The sequence below is a fragment of the Saccostrea cucullata genome, unplaced genomic scaffold (genome assembly GCF_032062105.1).
Source record: "Saccostrea cucullata isolate Sc308-1 unplaced genomic scaffold, CSIRO_AGI_Scuc_v1 ctg6021, whole genome shotgun sequence".
Lineage (NCBI taxonomy): Eukaryota > Metazoa > Mollusca > Bivalvia > Ostreida > Ostreidae > Saccostrea > Saccostrea cuccullata.
This window is the reverse complement of record NW_026935968.1, coordinates 1-18,973: the sequence shown is the minus strand read 5'-3', so window position 1 is coordinate 18,973 and position 18,973 is coordinate 1. Positions and strand designations below refer to the sequence as shown.

Here is an 18,973-nt window from a genome sequence, read left to right as displayed (position 1 = left end):
CTATATGTATGTTTACAACACGTTTTAACTGTTTCCGCTTTCAACCCCTCTGGAATGTTTTTTAAAGGGGTTCAACTTAAAGTTTTTTGACAATTTTTTTAATGCCTTGCAGATAATGCTACTAAACTGTGTGTTTACAAGTAAGACCCTTAGAAGCATTATGAAAACACGAGGCCCTAAGGCTACATTGCTCACATGAGAAACTGGCTAGATAAAAACAAAATTCAGTTCAGCATTAAAGTTTAAATATAGAAAAGGGTTCAGGAAAGAGGGGTTAGGGGTATTTGAATAAAGTTAAACTTATACTTCCTATAGATGCTTTTAAATCAATATGATATATATATAATTCCTTGCTGTTTATAAGATGAAAATTTGATTGATATAACCTTTTTATTCTTTTGAATAACTATGATCCATTTTAATGGCTTCTCTAGTCTCCTGGTTGGTCATGATTTCAAAAAAGGATGAGGTGACTTGCGGTCCCTTGTATACTGACAAAAAATTAGATGTCTAAATTTTACAAAAAATGTTGTATGTAACTAATCATTGACATGTGTACCTTTATCGAATACTATTTTTAACAAAATTAGAAACGTGATTTGAAAGATATAGATCTATTATTGGGGTAGGGGTATCATGTTTACATTCAATTCCCAATTGCATTTTAACCCCGCCCCACTCTTTGAAGCCCTTAAAATATACGAGCGCAGGTAGGTACAATTTTTTCCTTTGGCTGGTCACTGTATTTAATTGAAATCTACCTATATGTGAAAGGAGAATATTGTACCTAACTGCGCTCACATGCTATTTTTTAAAAAATTGTAAAATCTAGTTGGCCTTTCCCATTATAAACAGATCGACGGAACTAGATTTTCTGACGTAAGAATAAATTCATATGCTAATCGAGGCACAGGCGATACTTTCTAACTGACCAATCAGCTAAATGAAATTCGTTACGAGTGAGTACCACGAAAATACTATGGAAACTTGCTTGGAATTTTACTGCTTTCCGATATTTTTTTATGTATTTTAGCTAGTCACCGATTACACACGGATCTACATATGTTCAATTTCTGAAATCACAGTAAAATTTCAATACATTTACAAACAATTGATAAATATACATTAGATTAAAGTTTTGTAGCGTGTTTGATGAGCAATTCGCTAGGTCTACACGTATTCCCGAGTATCAGTGAATAGAAGTTTCATGTGCATTTCTTGTCCTAAAAACCGTAAATGCTGAAAATCCATACTTATTATTAAGTATAGACAGCTTTGGCTGACCATTATAAAAGTTTGAAATGTAGAAAAGGACAACAGTCAGGTAAATTGACCTCAGCCACGTGTCTGTGATAAAATGTAAACGTAGTAAACCAGCATGTTTTGTTGTTCTGTCATCGGATTGGACAATGACTTCGTGCAAAATAATAACAATAGCCATATAAGGTTTTCTCAGACACGCATATCCCTCTATTGTACCAAGGCCCGCCCATTCTCTAGCCATAAAAGAAAATGTTCGCACAAACCTGACCGAATTTAGCTGTGATAGGGTCTAAAAAATCAAAGATAATGCAGTATTCCTTATAATTAAAATGTGTCTGAACTATTGAAACTATTGAAAAGGCGTCTTATTTATTCACTCATGTTTGAAAACTACCAACATCGTTGTAGATAAAATATAATTCGTCGTGGAAAAGGGGGCCCCAGATAGCAGTTATGTCACATCATCCTTAAAATCTACATCACTCTTTTTTCATCGTTTCCGTCGATGGCCTTTTTTATGCTTTTATATTGATGGTCAATCATAGCTTTGTTGTTTTTGTGAAGAATTGTAACATCTTTTCCTATGTATTCCAATGTAAAACCTTAATCATCCATAGGGGCCTCACTATACCCCTGGGGGTCATAATTTGTACAAATTTGAATCGACACATGTACACTACCCGAGAGTCTTCTTTTTCAAAAAAATACATCCATTTGTCTTTAAATGTTATTAATTTATTAGCACAACTCTACATTTCCCCAAATAATTCAAGAACTGAGTAAGATATCAAAAATCTCAGATACAGTTTTGTGAACACACATTTGAGACGCATTCTGGCCAGTTTTCAGAGAAATTGGTCAATGAATAAGGGAGCTGAATCCTTTGAAATTATACCACCAACTGTCTGATCTTTCTTTACTGAAGAGGGCAAAAACCCATTACACAACAAAGTCTGCCAAAGCTAGAAATACATGACACCTTGGAGATTCAGCTTTAGATACCTATTACTTATACATATTTCCCATGCGTATTCACAGAAATGGGAGGTTCTATTCTTCATTTAGATGCGTTTAATGAAATAAAATAGGTTCAATTCTGTATCACAAAGATTTCCCGGCAAAATGACATGAGCTAAGCTCCACCTCCTATTTCATGGTCATTAATGACCTGTTAGATCTCCTTCCCTAAACCTAGAAAACCTGTAGTCTAATTACTGATAACCTCTGTGTAGCTAGTGAAGAATTCCGCAAGTGGTCACAGTGATTTATTTATTGTTCCTCTCAGAAGCAGGCAGTTACAGACCAAATCAGAAATTTCAATAACGGCACATTCACATGTGTTAGTGTTTATGTTTGATTATTGTTAAATATTAGAAAAACATTTAATAATCAGCAAGAATTTTTCATGCATTATAAAGCAGTAATTAGCATTGTTTTTCAGCCCAAAAACTCAAAATTGACCAAATTTTTGAAAAAAAAACCTTTGGTGTATCCTTAATAAAAAGATTCATCTTCATGCTGTCAAATATCTGTTTGAATGATCAAAATGTCCAAGAACTTTCCACTTTCATGAGAAAAAAATGCGATTAAATATTTACAAATGAAAAGACGGACATTTCCTCCAAATCTCGCTGTTTCGTAAGAAACAATTTTACATCAATGAATACAAACTACAAATCAGGTAACTACCTTTTTTTTTTTTTCAGTGAACAAATTGCATTTTCTCCATAAATAAAACATGTATGTAGAACACCTGATAAAACAACAAAAATTATTTTCATCAGTTTATGATGCAGTTTACAAACCATAAATGCTGTCAACAAATAAAAATGCTTTAAAAAGAAAAAAAAAATCTTTTAAATTATTAAATTCCGATCAAATGTACTCCATACTTTTTTCTTTATTAAAAGACTGACGTCTATTATACATACATGCTACAATGACACTTTGGAAAAATGTTTTCGAAAGATGAAAATTACTGCCTTTTTACAATCAAATGAATTCATTCTATCATTTCAAATCACATATAATTATTACATAATTTCAATCAAGAATTAATAGTATATTCAAAAACCTCATTTTAAATGACAGCATCAGCTCAGACTTCGAAGCAAACAAAATTGACACCTAGCTCTTCTATAGTGTACGATCTAATAATTTTAAAAGTAGCAATAATAAGTATTATTCAAAACCATATACAAGAGAAATATTAATAAAACTGACTTGCAACATCTTACTTCTGTATGAATGCAAAATTAAATACTACTGTAACATCATCTCATCAAAACTAACCCCTAACTGCCATCTGACAAAAAAATAATTTTAATTTTGCAGAATATGACAGAGGAATTCCACCACTGTATAAAATTTTCTTCATTGGACCTAATATCTAAATGACCACAGTTTTAAGAAGATTCATTTTGTTATTTTTGAACAGACAAAATATCACTTAAACAGGACAACTGTAAGAGCTACTTCTTTACAATAAAATGGTAGGAAATTGGATGTCTTCGCTTTAAGAAATATAAGCGGCAACTTTGAAGTCGGAAACTTTTCTTTTCATATTGTAATTATAACCATTTCAATGACAGGAAAAAGTACATTTTTAGAGTTCTGCTATTTATATTTGAGAGGGTTGAAATCTTTGGCTGAATGCAAATTAACTGCATTTTGGTCTATTTGATCAGAAAGGATTAAATCAAATACAGATTTATCATGATAATAGCATTAGAATATTTTGACTGGAAGATAAAATTTTCAAAAAATGCAGCTTATACAGCTTTTAAAAAAAAATCGGAGCTTCTTCTCTTAAACCTTGAAGACCTATCTGACTTTTATAATATATTGTATCCAACATTTTTGAGCTCTCATTTCTAATCTTTCAAGTTTAATACCCCAAGACAAGATTTCTACATTTTTTCTTCACCCAAAACTTTACATCACACCTTGTGGAAAATATTTCAAATGGTTCATATCACACTGGAATGACCAATTACGCTGGAATATTGATCATGTTTTCATGAAGTTAATATTTTTTCATGGCAAAATGTTGAAATGTAAAACTGGCACATTAAAATTTCTATCAGTTTTACATCCAAATATTCAAAAAACAGTTAGTGTATTGTACATGGAAAATCTCTTTTTATGGATATACATGTACATGTATTACCAATTTTAAAGAAAAAAATCCATTAATCAATTATGAATATTGTACTTTAAAATATTTAATTTAAAAAAAAAACAATCATTTAACATGAAAATGATGGCAAAGACTTCTAAATTTGGGCCCTCCTGCAAGTGCTGACATTAAATACAATATTATATCACAAGCATGGTTGTTCACCTATGGGTAATCTGGCATTTGGTTAAGCTGTTTTAAGTTTATCATAGAGCTCATGCACATAAATAAAACCAAAATAAAAAGCAGACAAATTTATATGAGTGGGAGGCACTGAAAGAGATTCACAGAGAGAAAATTCTTCTCTTTTTTTGTCCACTTTGATTATTAGTTTAGACACAAAAGGTCAAATCCTTGAGAAATGTCCTATAGCTTTGGAGCAAAATGGCTGAATTTTCCATTGTTCTACGTTTAAAAAAATATAAGCTGACTTCTCGTGAAATTCAAAAGGGCTACAAACCATATTAAAAAAAATAAGGAATGGTATACAAGGACACATAAACCTTAAAAAAAATCATTTCAAATGCTTTAAAGCTGCTTTTTTCCCCCAGGAAATATCTTATTTGTTAAAATTACAGGTGTGGAACAAATGCATAGTATTTAAATGCATATTATACATCAAGATATACATTCAAGAAGATTTCCAAATTTACATACTAGTATTTCTTCAGAAGAGGTCAATTATTTAAGCAATATATAATTATTAATTAAGTGACTTGGTATAAACTATAGTGTATTTAATTAAGGGATTCTGTGTCCCCAACTTAGGGAATAAAGAAAAGAATGCAAAAACTGAGAAAATACAGATGAAGAAAGAAAAAAGTTGCACCTTGACTTTTGGGTTCAAAGTCAACAAGGAAATTTGTGTGCTCATATGCCCATGCAAAATCTTGCTGAGAATTGTCATCTAAAGACTATGCCTGCGATATATGAATTTCAGACTTTTTTGCAAAAATTAAGAGGAAAATTTATTCACTGGGAGTTAAAACTTTATTCAATAAATTCAAAGAACAAATTATAATCAGAAAACCATTCTTTTTTAATTTATAATAAAAAGATTTCTTAATTTCTTAGTTTTATTTGGGGACAGATACATGTACCTGCCTTGTAAAAATAAGTTCTTTTTTATGCTGACCTTAGCAAATTATAATCCTTACATCACAACCTGAGGCAATTATGCAGGAGAAAGAATTAATCATCAGACAATATTTCATAAGTTTGCCTGATTCAAGAAGCATGTGAAGACATTTGAAAACTGATACTTTCAGTGAAGGGTACAGAAATACATTCAGATACACACACAGACTTTGACCAATGAAGGTAGCTGAAGGCTTCAGATCATATTGTGAACAGTAGGTTTAAAAGCTTTTCCTTAAACACAAGAACAAAATAAAAAAATGGCACATTTTTTACAGAAAAAAGCTGTTGTCTTTTTTCCTGTGGCACTTGTATATAACATGATCAGTGGCACCACACAGTGTACACTTTCTCTGCCCAGGAACCCACTTAGAAACACTTTCTGTAAATCCCTTGTCAGAAATGTCGGCAGTTGCAGGCCTCATATACATTTCATCATCGGAGCTCTGGTCCGTTTCCCATAATCCATCATCATCACCCTCCTCGTCGGAAAAATGGGAGGGTCGCGTGGGGCAGTCACCGTTACCGTCCTCACCGTCAAATTTACCGTCCAGCCCACCTGTGTCAGCTTCTGTCTGTGATGGCGAGTCTCCATTTTGAGACACCTGACCTTTGCTAGGACTCTTTTGATTCGTTGAAATGTCACTTGTTTGACTCTGTAAAGCTTGCATATCACTGCTTTGGGAATATTTGGCACTTTTTTCGTCCTCGCTTGCCAGAAACCAGTCGTCTGGCACGTCATCCTCATTCCTGCTGCCTGTTTCTGAGGGCTGATCACCAGTTTCTACCTCCTCCATAGAGAACCAGTCCATCACTTTTTGTGGGGATTTCCCACCACCAGCACCACTACCTTTCTTGCAATTAGCATTCTGATTTTGGAAGTGCAATGGATTTTCATCTCTGGTGGCTCGTAAAGGATTGACCCTCTTCTGAGAGCTAGAAAGATTTTCAGATTTCTCATCTCCAAAGTCTGATTTCTGTACGAGAGAAGAAGAATTTGAGGGTGTAGGAAGCCCTTTTTTAACACGCCTTCCCCTCCCTCTGCCCAAAGATCTTTTTTCACTGCCACTTGAATCCTCTTCTGAGCCAACAGAAGGAGATTTTAAATTTGATCTCGATAAGCTGCCTGTTGAATCCCACCAAGAGACTGGTTCTGGGTCTCTAGATTTCTGCTCCTCTTTCAGATCCTTTGTTTTCCTATTGCTAGAGTAAGACACTTCCTTTCCTCCCAACTGCCTAATCTGTTGATTTTCCTTTTTGGAGCCATCATTTTGCTGCACTCTTTGACTTTGAGCTTTCAGTCCTGTGGAATTTGATTTAGGCTCTGCCAAAGCACAAAGTTTGTTCTTCAACAGTTGGCTTTTTCTTTCATCTTCCGATTTCTTTATTGTATGATCACTGGACAGAAAGTTTGATTTAGATCCAAACACCATATTGTCGGACCAGTTTGTAAAGTTCTGCACTGGTTCTGACACTACCGAGGTCTCTTTAGGGCTCCTCAACTGATTCAAATTTCGCTTTCTGAGATTGTCTGGAGAATTAAGAAATGAAGATTGTCTGATATCCGGTGAACTCGGAAATGATTTATCCTCTGCAGAAAAATACAATCCACTTGTCAGCGACTCTGGAGTCTTTCGGACACTACTGCTACTTCCCTCTGGGCTGCCCCAGTCTGGAAGTTTCGGACTGTCCAGCAACCGATTTGTCCAATCGGGTACTTTTGGACCGGACAATTTCGGCCACTCAATGTCTTTCTTGGATTCTACTGTGGTGGCTTTTGTGTTATTTGGCGCTGTCTTTGTTATGGATTTTTTCCATGGTTCTGATGCTGGTGCAACAGGTGAAGGAGATTCTGCCTGTGATCGTCTTTCTGAAAAGGTGAAATAAAAAAAATATATCTAAATGATATTAAAGTACATGTATGATGATAACGTTAACCAAACACCTTTGATGAGACTGTAACAACAGAACCGACAAATTTTTTGAAAGTCGGGGTATAGCATTAGTTATCACAACTTCTTTGAATTGAGCTCAAAAAATATTTAAAAGTTTCCCAGAATCAAAAGGCATCCCTTTGTCCCCATTTTAATGACATCCTGTTTGCCTCACCTGTGATTTTGATCATATCTGTCTGTACCCCCTTGTCTACCATTGTCAGAGCCCTGGTCTGAGTACAGGTGTGAATTTCCTCTTTCTTTGAAGTGGGTGATACCACAAACTTCTCTATGTATAGGTCCAGCAACTTTGACCGCACCAATCTAAAATAAATATACCACAATATCTGACTAGTCCACGGGAAGAAATTGTCAAATTATGTTTCATTTTATTTCTTATTTGAACAAAAGGATCCTAAATTACAGCAATCACAGAAGTCTTAAAGCTGTATCTGAGTGACCTTGAAATGTGGAGGTTATAACCATGCTCCCACAAGTCTGAAGTCAAAGGACTACCATCTGAACAGCTGAGACATAAAAATGAATAAAACATTAAAGGACACACTATACACTGTGTCTTGTAAAGTGTGTGTGTGGGGGGGGGGGGGGGGGGGGGGGTTAATTTAAGATTAAAGGGTAAGATCATTCTAATATAATACTGCAAAATATATTGATCAGACAATTGGAACTCTTTTGAGTTCAGATTACTGAGAGTCCTTAATGTTGCTAAATAAAACTAGAAATTTGTCCATAAAAACTTTCCTCTACATACCTGGAAACATTGTCATTGAGAATCTTATTTCGACACTCTCTCTGCAGCCGAGCTTTGTGTTCAGGATAGAGACGGCAGATATGAGATCCCACAATGCACCACACAATATCAAAACATTCAATGTAAAGCTCCTGTAATCTGTCCTGTCCAAGCTGTTGAGCCTGAAAAACAAGAAAAATTGGGAACATTCTGGTAATGTTCAGTTTATTATATCAAAACTATTAAAATTGCACATGAAATCTTACCTAATAGATAGTTTTATCACTTACAAACAAGTAACATATTTTTACTTCAAAATTTCAAGTTTCTGTCTCAACAAAATGGTTCTAATTTGTAATTCAATATTAAAGTATGTAAGAAAAATTGAACTGATGGACACACAAGAATTTCTGTATATTCCTTTGAGTTAATATTTATAATTCTGAGATTTCGTATGTCAAGAATAAAGGGTGTGTTTTTATTTTTGGACGGACAAAAATCTTCTTACCGTTTTGTTGAATATTATCCACTTCTCCAAAGCTGATAACATCATCTCTTGAATTTGGTTGCTGTTCAAAATTCAAATCAAAACTCAAGTCTTTAAGATTAAAATGACAAGAAGGATTACTAAAATTATAGATCAAATATCAAATGTTGTAAATTATAAATATACTGTATACATGTACAGGGAAATTTTCGCCTCCGTTTTATTTTCGCCCCTTTTGCCCTTGTCACAAGTGGGAAATTAGAGGGAGGGATTTAAAGAACACCATATAAAATCTTAAATAGATCTGAGACTGGGCATATTTATAACATGGCAAATTTGTAAGCAAGTGTGAAAGGGCAAAAATAACCCTGTATACAGTATACATGGAGGCACAACATACCTGCCGGACCAGTGAAGGCTCATTGTGAAGATATGAGCTAACACCTTACTGGCCTGGACATGAAATGGACTCCCCTTCATCTGAATCTGTAGGAAAAATATTATTACTTATGTAGTTATGTTGAAGAAATATCCATATTCAACAGAAGTTATACTTTGTAGTTATGTTGTAGAAACATCCAAATTCAACACAATAGACTTTAAGTTAAACATTACAGTACTAGTTATGTTGAAGAAATATCCAAATTCAACACAATAGACTTGAAGATATACACTGTTCTAATCAAAGTACTGAAAGTACTGTTAGACGGAGGCTTCGTGTATGAGAGAACACAAAAGAAATATATATATCATACATAGCTGTGAAGAATATTTTGAGAAATAATGTGTATTTTTTTTTTTCAATTCAACATTTTTTTCAAAGGATACTCCAATATTCATGAGGTTTTGGGGATATTATAATTTCATCTTTGTAATGTAAACTTCGCCATGATTAAAGTTCACTGTTATTTAGATGAGCCACTTCACTAGCCAAGGGATTCCGATCCGATACCTACTCTACAACCCTTGGTACATTTAGTCTTATCAAACGGGAACTTTGATTGCGCTGCTTATCGCCGTAATTGAGTTAAGTCCCTTGAAGCTCTTTAATATTTGTCTAATGAAAATAGCTGTAACATATGTAGATCAATATGACGTTTGAAACAATATGGCGACCATTTTTAAAAGGATTTATTTGAAGTAATAAGGCAAAATATTCCCACTATCTACTATAAAAGGAACTATTTCTTATCAAATTTTGAATTTGAAAGATGTTAATCGGTTTTATGGAACTACCGAAGGAACCACTGTCTAGTTTTGCTAGAATTATCCCATGTTTCCCACTATTGTTGATGTCCCTGGCATACTCTCAAAACTAGACAGTGATTCCTTATATTTCCATTTCATTGTGAAATAAAATTGTAGATTTAGACTTTTAAAATGTAGACATAGACCTAAATTACACGAGGACTTCAATGCCAATTTCAATAGTCCTCACCCACTGACGTCAAACACATAGGCAGTCGCAGGAGATTTACATGCATATTTGGCCTCCTTAGCGTCAGACACAAAGACAAATGCGCACGATATTTGCATGCGTATTAGGCCTCCTTAGCTCCTGACCTATCGACCTGCCTAATTTACATTCCGGCAGAATTATTAAGAAATAAACTCCCCTAACTTTCAAAGAGTTATCACAGAGAAAAAAAATAGAGATGGAAATATTTATAGGTCACAGAGACCTACTGTTAACATAATTATGACATGTAACAGCTACCAAAATCAAAATTTCTCAGCCTTATTGTAATAATGTTATGATATGAGCGAACATGGAAAAAGAAGCAGCCAGGTAATTGGACATGAACAACATAATATATAACTGTTTGTCTTGAACCTTTGTGATACAAAATGGAGTGACCTAGCTTTATGCAACACAGAATTTTTTGTAAGTAATATAAAGTCATTAACATGCATTAAATGTTCGTGCCAGAACACAATTTTTGAGTGGAATAAAATATACTTTCTTACTTAAAATTAAAACAGAACAATAAAGTTCATAATACTTGCTATTTCACAAGTTTAAATTGTTTTTGGAGAACTGGGGTATTGCTTACAATAACAAAGATATATATTGACAAATTTGACAACCAATATTTCTGAAACTATTAAATGTAGTATTTTATCATATGACAGATTTAACCCAAAAAATGTCTTTCTTTACTCGTATACCAGTGGAAATGATTGTCTTTTTCAGTTTATCTGTTTAAAACAATCATTAACAATGAGACATGATTCAAATTACGTAGAGAAAAGTAATAAATATATAACTATGATTTCAGCTTTTCAGTAACTCTGTTCAAACAATCACTTCACCAGTGATGTATATTAAAAAAGTTGACATGAATACCAATGATCAGAAATACATGTAATCTTGTATATAAAAAATAATTAAAGTTTGAGATGTGAAAGAGGTAAAACACAAGTATCAAATGCAAATAAGGATCAACGATATAACAATAATACAACTTAATTACTTCAGAAGATATAATTTTTAATTACTAATTAGGAAATAATGTGATAAATCATGTAAATCCTATGAACCAAGATTTGGGTTGTACCCAAAGGTCAAAAGTTACAAATGCATTTTGATCTCAATGTCAGAGTTGCCGTTTGTTTCTCTCTTATCTAATGTGAGGGTACCCCAAACACTCAAACCGCTTGTAAAAAGTGTAAATCTATTTTCATGTGTTTCCTAAAATTACACATAATTACAAATAAAGAATCCAAAACTAAACTATTAATATTCCTACAGATAAAAATACTATGCATTTGTTTATTCATCGATCCTTTTCAGATTAAAAAACTCCAAGAAACCTATTAATGCAAGCGTCAAAAATCGACCACAAACCAATTTATCGGCCCTTTCAGGTAGAAATTAGAAAAAGGAGTGAAAATGAGATAACAAACAGCAATCAAGCACAAAAAATTCCATTAAAACTGAAATGCTTGATCTATTATTAAAATATCTTATATTTATACGTGCGACATAAAACATTTGCATGCGGCATTAAAGGATTTTTTTCAATACATAATACAGGTACATCTGCGTCTCCACATTTAGTTTGATACAGGCGAATTCTGGTGGAAGTTTTTACAATTAAATATAAAACTAAAGTTAAATTTATATCTATAACTAGAGATATTTTTTACTTTAATAAAAGAAGCAATTGATAAGTGGGGTTCTTCGATCACTCTCCGCGGATGTCCCCCCCCCCCCCCCTCAACTCCCTCTAGATCCGCCACTTCATTTCTTCTCGTTCTTGTTTTGGTGTGAGAATCAGTGGGAAAAGGCTCGGCATATTGTAAAACACGCTTTATCATCGTCGACTGGAACAAAATTTCCTAATATTCTGTCTGATAAAAAAAAAACAGTATAAATCACATTCTTTGTTACATATTCCGTAGGAAATGTATTAACATACACTTCATTTAAAAAATATTAGACAAATCCTGTTTATTAAGAAAAAGTAGAACTGTTTGTTTATACTTGTATGTGACGCGATCTTTGTTTTAGACTATGCCTATCCTTGCGGTCGCTGTTACTCAGAGTCGCTCTAAAAATAGAATTCTCAAGGTAATGAAAACAATTTCACCGATAGATGGTGCTTGGGAAATCTTTCCTGTTTACATTCCATGGGCAAGACAATCCCTATAACCGGAGGCTGTGCCTCCGTCTAAAAATTGTTGAAATTTTAAATATGGAGAATTTAGCGCTAGTTTTCAGACAATTAGCCACTGCTTACATTAACAAGTACTGGGTATCATTCTAATATCATGGATAAACATTCCCCTCATATGCTTGTGCTACAGATTCTTGATCAATATCATGCATAAATACATGAAATTTTGCTAAATTTCCTTGGTCTGAATTTTTTTTTAAATCTTTTTATATTACCTTGATGTAGTTTTCTTCTATTTTCTTACAGGACTGGTAAAGACAGTCGGGAAAATCCTCAGTCACTAAAATCAAAACAAATACACGTATATGCCGCACATAAGTAGAAATTATAGCAGGATGCAAATTTAGAAGTCTTATAAATAGATGTGACATTTTTTGCGGGATTCAATTTTAAAATTAATTTTAAAATGCTCATTAGAGAAACTATTACAAATAAAACGCAATTATTATTTTTTTTGGGGGGGGGGGGGGGGGGGGGGGGGGTCACACTTGAACACATTCATGATTGAATGAAAATGGATTATTTCATGTGCATAGTACTTGTATCTGCAATATAGCGCTGCCCTTGCACTCCAACCCCTTGGTCCTGGGGCCATAAATTTCACAATTTTGGTAGAGAAATTCATGCTTATTACATTCATGTCAACAGTTTAACTGCTTGATATCTATGACTGAACATTGCATTGATTTTAGTGGTTTTGGCCTCATCCCTCAGGCCCAAGGGGGGCAGGGAATGTAAAATTCAAAAAATTTGTTCCCCTTCACCCATAGATGCCATATGCTAAAATTGGCTGAAATTGGTGCAGTTGTTTATGAGATGAAGATGAAAAATGTTCACATATTAACACACGGCACATCACTTGACGCACGACGAAAACGAATAGCAAAAATGTCACCCAAGTAACACAGAACCAAAAACTTAAACAGTGAAACCTGTCTAATCCCACATGCACTGGGAGACAAATTTTATGCTGGAATAAACAAGGTGCCGCGCAGCATTGTTAAGGCTTGAATAAGAGGGCTGGGCCTAATTTATACGGGAAAAGTATACTATGACGTCACACAAAAATATGACATTCATGTTGTTCTCATAATACGCGTAAATGAAATAATTTGCAACGCTGAACAGTATTAGCATAATAAACAACATTATAACTGATCAATGCATTATAAAAAGTTGCTAGTTAAGTCCCTTGCGATGAACTTGTTAACATGACGTCATACTGGTAAAAATGACGTACTTCATGTGCTGTGAAAGGCAAATTGAGAAATTGTTTATCAACGAAAAATGTGTTTTATAATTAAACGGAAAATTATTTACAGATTTTAAATAGTCTATTAATTTCAAGGTATAGCCTTTGTTTAGTGCGATTGTTAATTAACTATAAAGAGAATGTATTCTATTAATTATGTAGTGTTTTATGTACAAATTACCTATATTTTACATCGAGATGCCTCATAAAATCATACTTTCGCAAGGGCATACACTGCATATATCTGAACATTTTTTTTAAATATAGATAAAGGATATATTCCTTAACTTAAAAAGTGCTGCTGCTTTCTTTAAATCGAGGCCGTGATTTTATAAGGACACAAAATATTTGGTAAAATTCTAACATATTTCGACATTGGGTTATTTACTTAAACATTTAAGTATTAAAACGCGGATTCTATTCAAAGCAGCAGCACTTTTCAGAAACTACAAAGTACACAGAAACAATTAATAGCTTGAATTTTTAATTTCAATTAGGGTATGCCCTTGCGATATTGAAATTTGTTATTGACCTACATTCCGTGTACCTGCTATCCGTTCATCACGTGACTGTCCATCGATGGGACCAGACTCTACACAGTACAGAGTATGTTATACTATGCTATTTCCATAAGTATTTAAGTTCTGTGATAATAGAATTGCTGAATTAAAATTTCAATTTTAAAAATTTCCCGTTTTTTGCACTTTTATTTTCCGTTGATTTCTCATAGTTAGCCTTAACAGTGCTGCGCGGATTTCCGTTTTAAAGCCATGGAAAGTAGAAAAATGGGGCAGAAATTTTAAGTCGGAATTTACAGTGTGACAGATTGGACAGGTGTTGGATTAAACAGTTTTCAGTGTAAAAACAATCTCACCACTAAGTATTTGTATGATGTCCAGCAGCACGTCGTGAATATCTCCATAGTAACGAACTGCTCGATTTAACAGAACATAGATCACTTCCTGTAACTGTTCCTTGTCCAGGTACATAAAAAGATCTGTCAATAGATTAAACACTTTGTCATGAAATGAAGCCCCGCCCACAAACTGTACTGTCAATAGAGAAAAACACCTCATCAGTAAATAAAGCCCCGCCCACAGACTCTACTGTCAATAGATTAAAACCTCTCATCAGTAAATGAAGCCCTACCCACAAACTCTGCTGCCAATAGATAGTGGCATCCCCACCAATGCCCCATTTAAAATTTATTCAGTCACTTTTTGTTTAAGAAATTATATTGTTTTCTTTGAATTCGCCTCTTAGTTAAATTTGCCCGACTGTCATTTGAGCAAAAAGGGTCGAAACGGGGCTGAATTTTAGCCTGTATTCATTATCAGACTCACTCAAATAAAAAGTTTAATGGTTTTTTTCAAATCCCTTAAAACAACTCTTTTTCTTATAAACAGTTGTCATTAAACATTACAAACAGTCACATACCTGTGAAGAAAAGACTCTGTAATCGTGCCCTTGTTTCCTCTTCTGTGTCTCTTTCTGCCTCTGCAAAGATCTACTCCAGAGAGACAAAAAATAACCATCATAAATTGTCCAGAAGAATAAAAATACACTTGGACTTAAGCATTCATTAAAATTTCATTCTTTAATTCTATAAACTCTTTAAAAGTTGCACTTGGATATTACTTGAACTGATTTGACTTCTTTAAGGATGGTAATCATAATTTCTTTACCAGAAAGCATATTCAGTACATATGTACAGTAAAACTCAGTTACAAAGAAGTCACTGGAAACTATGAAATTACTTTGCAATATCCATATTTCATTACATCCATATTTCATTAAATTTAAACAGCTGGGTATCCAAATTAACTTCACTAAATGTGAATTCGCACTATCTTTGTTTGTACAGGAGTTTTATTGTATTCATTTTTTCAGCACCTGCACTAAACTTCAATCAAATCCACTTATGTATTCTAATATCTTAAAATATACCTTTTTCAGTGTTTGTACTAGTTCCTCTCTTTTCTCAGGGGAAGCTTTGTATAATAAGTCTTGTCTATTATTACTTGGAGGTGTTGCTGGGTTATAAGTACCAAAATCAACCGCAGGACTACTGCAAGAACCAATCACAGAGCTGCTACTTAAACCAGTCACAGGGCTGTCACATGAACCAATCAGAGGACTGCTACGTGAACCAATCACAGAGCTGCTACTTAAACCAGTCACAGGGCTGTCACATGAACCAATCAGAGGACTGCTTCGTGAACCAATCACAGGGCTGCTATGTGAACCAATTACAGGACTGCTACGTGAACCAATCACAGGGCTGCTACTTAAACCAATCACCGGACTGCTACTTAAACCAATCGCAGGACTGCTACTTGATGGTTGTGGAGCTGCTCTAGCTCTTCCTCTACCCCTCATGGGCCCCAATTCCAACCTCTCTTCTACCCCTGGCCTGGCCTCTCTGCGTGTCCGTGAGTAACGCTTACTAGGTATGCGGTCATCAATGACATTCTGATTGGAAGGTCTTTCCAGCCCTGAGGTGCCAGTTCCATGGGGGATCAAGGGTAATGCAGGGCCCCCAGCTAGTTATGGATAAGAATTTTTTCTTTTTATTTTTTAAGAAGAATGTTAATGGTGAATTGACTATTGAATTGATAAAATTTGACAGATTTCTGCTAAAAAAAAAAAGTTTTATCTTTCTTTTTTGATGATCAAAGAAACTTCAGCGAGTCATAAAAAACAGAATTAGACATGTACAGTGTAAATGACCTGTTTGAGAAAACCTTGGGGGTAAACTATCTTCAAACTGTTCTGCTACACCTGAAAATAAAGAAATTCTGTTTTTCAAATTTACAACACTGTGTGATTTTTTTCAAGATATGAATCATCATAATCATAATGACGTAAAAATGAAAACTATTTTAACAAAGAAATATCACTTAGCAAGAGGGGATACAAAGTTTTACAAGGTGAATAATTCTTTATATCTCTAGGTATGTAGAATTTTTCTCTGAATCTGAAAAATTTCTATAAAGCAGCTTCTAACATTTAATATTTTCTTCACACAAAATACTGTAAAATCACACGTTTTCGTGGGAATAATTTTCACAGTTTGAAATAAAAAATTGGTGTGGGGACATGATTTTGTTGTTGGAGAATGGTAAGTAGTAATATATATTAAATTTTTCCATTTCCAGGTGGTCATAAATTCATGGGTCTCTCCATGCCTCGAAAACAATGAATATTAGCCCCGTCCCCCATCCCCCCCTATAGTTAGTGATTTCCCTGTACTTACCATACCCCGCCTCCACAGCCAGACTTTTACACTCCTTCACATCCTCCAATATCTTCTCATTTTCTTCCTCTAGCACCTGACGCATTTGTTGGGCTGTTCTTTCTTCTAAACGGTTCATGCAGATATCTTTCGTGTGGTGTATTCGATCAAAATCGAAGTCTGAGATGATGATTTTATTCTGCCCATTTTGTGTCCCTATGTGAGGTGAATGATCCAACGGACCCTCTGGTGAAGTGCTGTATTCTGAGGTACCCTCGTCAGTGGATGGTTCATTAGTTTCCTGTGGAGATTCCTGGGTATTTTCTCCTGAGGGATCGTTATCAGGGGATTCCATGGACTCTGGCAGGAAATCCTCGCCCTCCTCACTGTCATCTTCATTGCTGATAAAAATAGAACCAGGAATACAATTGAAACTGTCTAATAATATTCATATATGGTTACATGTAAATTTAACACAGTCATAAGTAGTGTTGTAAAATCGGACATATTTTACTATCGATTATCAAATTGAATCGGAAGAACACAATCGATTATATAATCGATAATTTGAACTATTGAAAAGGTTAAATTTATTAATTCAGCACGAGTAGAATTCCATGACATGTGACCGCGAACTTCAACTTATCTTTATTGGCATACGACATTTTACACAATTTACAAATAACCAAGTCCATCAGTATATTATTTTTGCATGGAGGCCCATCCCCCTGTTTCAGAAAGCCAAAAAACTTCAAACTTTAGATCGTGTTGCACCAGGATATTGATATAATTAGGCGTCAACCTCTTCACCATGCACGTTCGCCATTTTGATTACCGCCGATTAGAGTGACGTCCCTTTGGTGAATATAAAATTTAAACCTGATCGGCTTAAAAAATACGGCATGAAAAATATAGCGATCTATCGATGATAATATTTACAATCGATTGTCGCCGATCTTGGCCTTTAAACGACGATTTTTCGATAGTCGGCGGCTATCGTAACAACACTAGTCACAAGTCCTATACAGTAAAACTCGGTTATAACGAAGTCACAGGGACCAATAAAATTACTTCACTATATCCGTAATTTGTTACATGTATATCCGTATAAGGAATTTGTTAAATTTATATAGCTGGGGATCTAAAATAACTTTGCTATATATCTGAGTTCATACTAAACAAGTTTTGCTGTATACAGCACGGCTATATGCGTAGGTCTTTCAGATTAATATGACCTTGATCCCGGTTTTTTCACATGAAAAATATCAACAACACTTAGAAAAATTTGCATTATGCATCATCAATACTGTAATGAGAAAATGAACAATGATGTAAAACAAGAGGCCCATGAGCTACATCGCTTACCTGAGTAGCTTTCATTCCCTTGTGTGGCCCCGCCAACCCCCCAGGGTCATGATTTGAGCAATTCAGAGTTTACACTACCCCAGGATGCTTCCACATAAGTTTCAACTTTTCTGGCCCAGTGGTTCTTGAGATTTTTTCATGACCCCACCCTATTTTTGTCTGTTCTTAATTATCTCCCCTTGTGAGAGGACTTGGCCCTTCATTTTAACAAATTAAATTACCCTTCACCCAAGGATGCTTTGTACCAAATTCAGTTTAGTGATTCTTGAGAAGAAGTCGAAAATGTGAAAAGTTTACAGATGAACGGACAGCTTGACAGACAACTAAAGACAGACAGACAAAATGTGATCAGAAAAGCCTTCTGCTCAGGTGAGCTAAAAATCATTTAATTCACATTGCTCCTTTTTTTTTCTTTAATTTTTTTTATAATAAACATACAATCAAACAGAAAGACAACATTCACTTTAAAAGGTCTTGAGTATACATACCCCATTCCTGAGATAAAATCTGAAGCAGACACTTCTCCATTCTCATTTGCTGCAAAAATAATTTCAAAATATCAGTTACTTGAGTATTGAGGAGGGAGGGGGGAAGGGGGGGGGGGGGTCCTGTCCACAAGTACCTTTGGAAATTTCAAAATAGTGTACACTCAAAATCTCAAAATCACTCAATTCACTCAAAATCTTACAGA

The 18,973-nt window shown here is 34.5% G+C and overlaps 1 protein-coding gene across 1 annotated transcript; it reads right to left on the bottom strand.

Moving 5' to 3' along the window:
- Positions 1–4,603: 4,603 nt before the first annotated feature.
- On the bottom strand, positions 4,604–18,819 carry LOC134244379 (uncharacterized; the record flags this gene model as incomplete). Its single annotated transcript, XM_062726657.1, has 12 exons — positions 4,604–7,448; positions 7,688–7,836; positions 8,285–8,445; positions 8,772–8,832; positions 9,151–9,236; positions 12,646–12,710; positions 14,557–14,679; positions 15,120–15,189; positions 15,630–16,225; positions 16,413–16,463; positions 16,939–17,318; positions 18,771–18,819. Coding segments are annotated over 12 exons (3,389 nt in total), but the record flags the coding sequence as incomplete, so codon positions are not given.
- Positions 18,820–18,973: the final 154 nt, after the last annotated feature.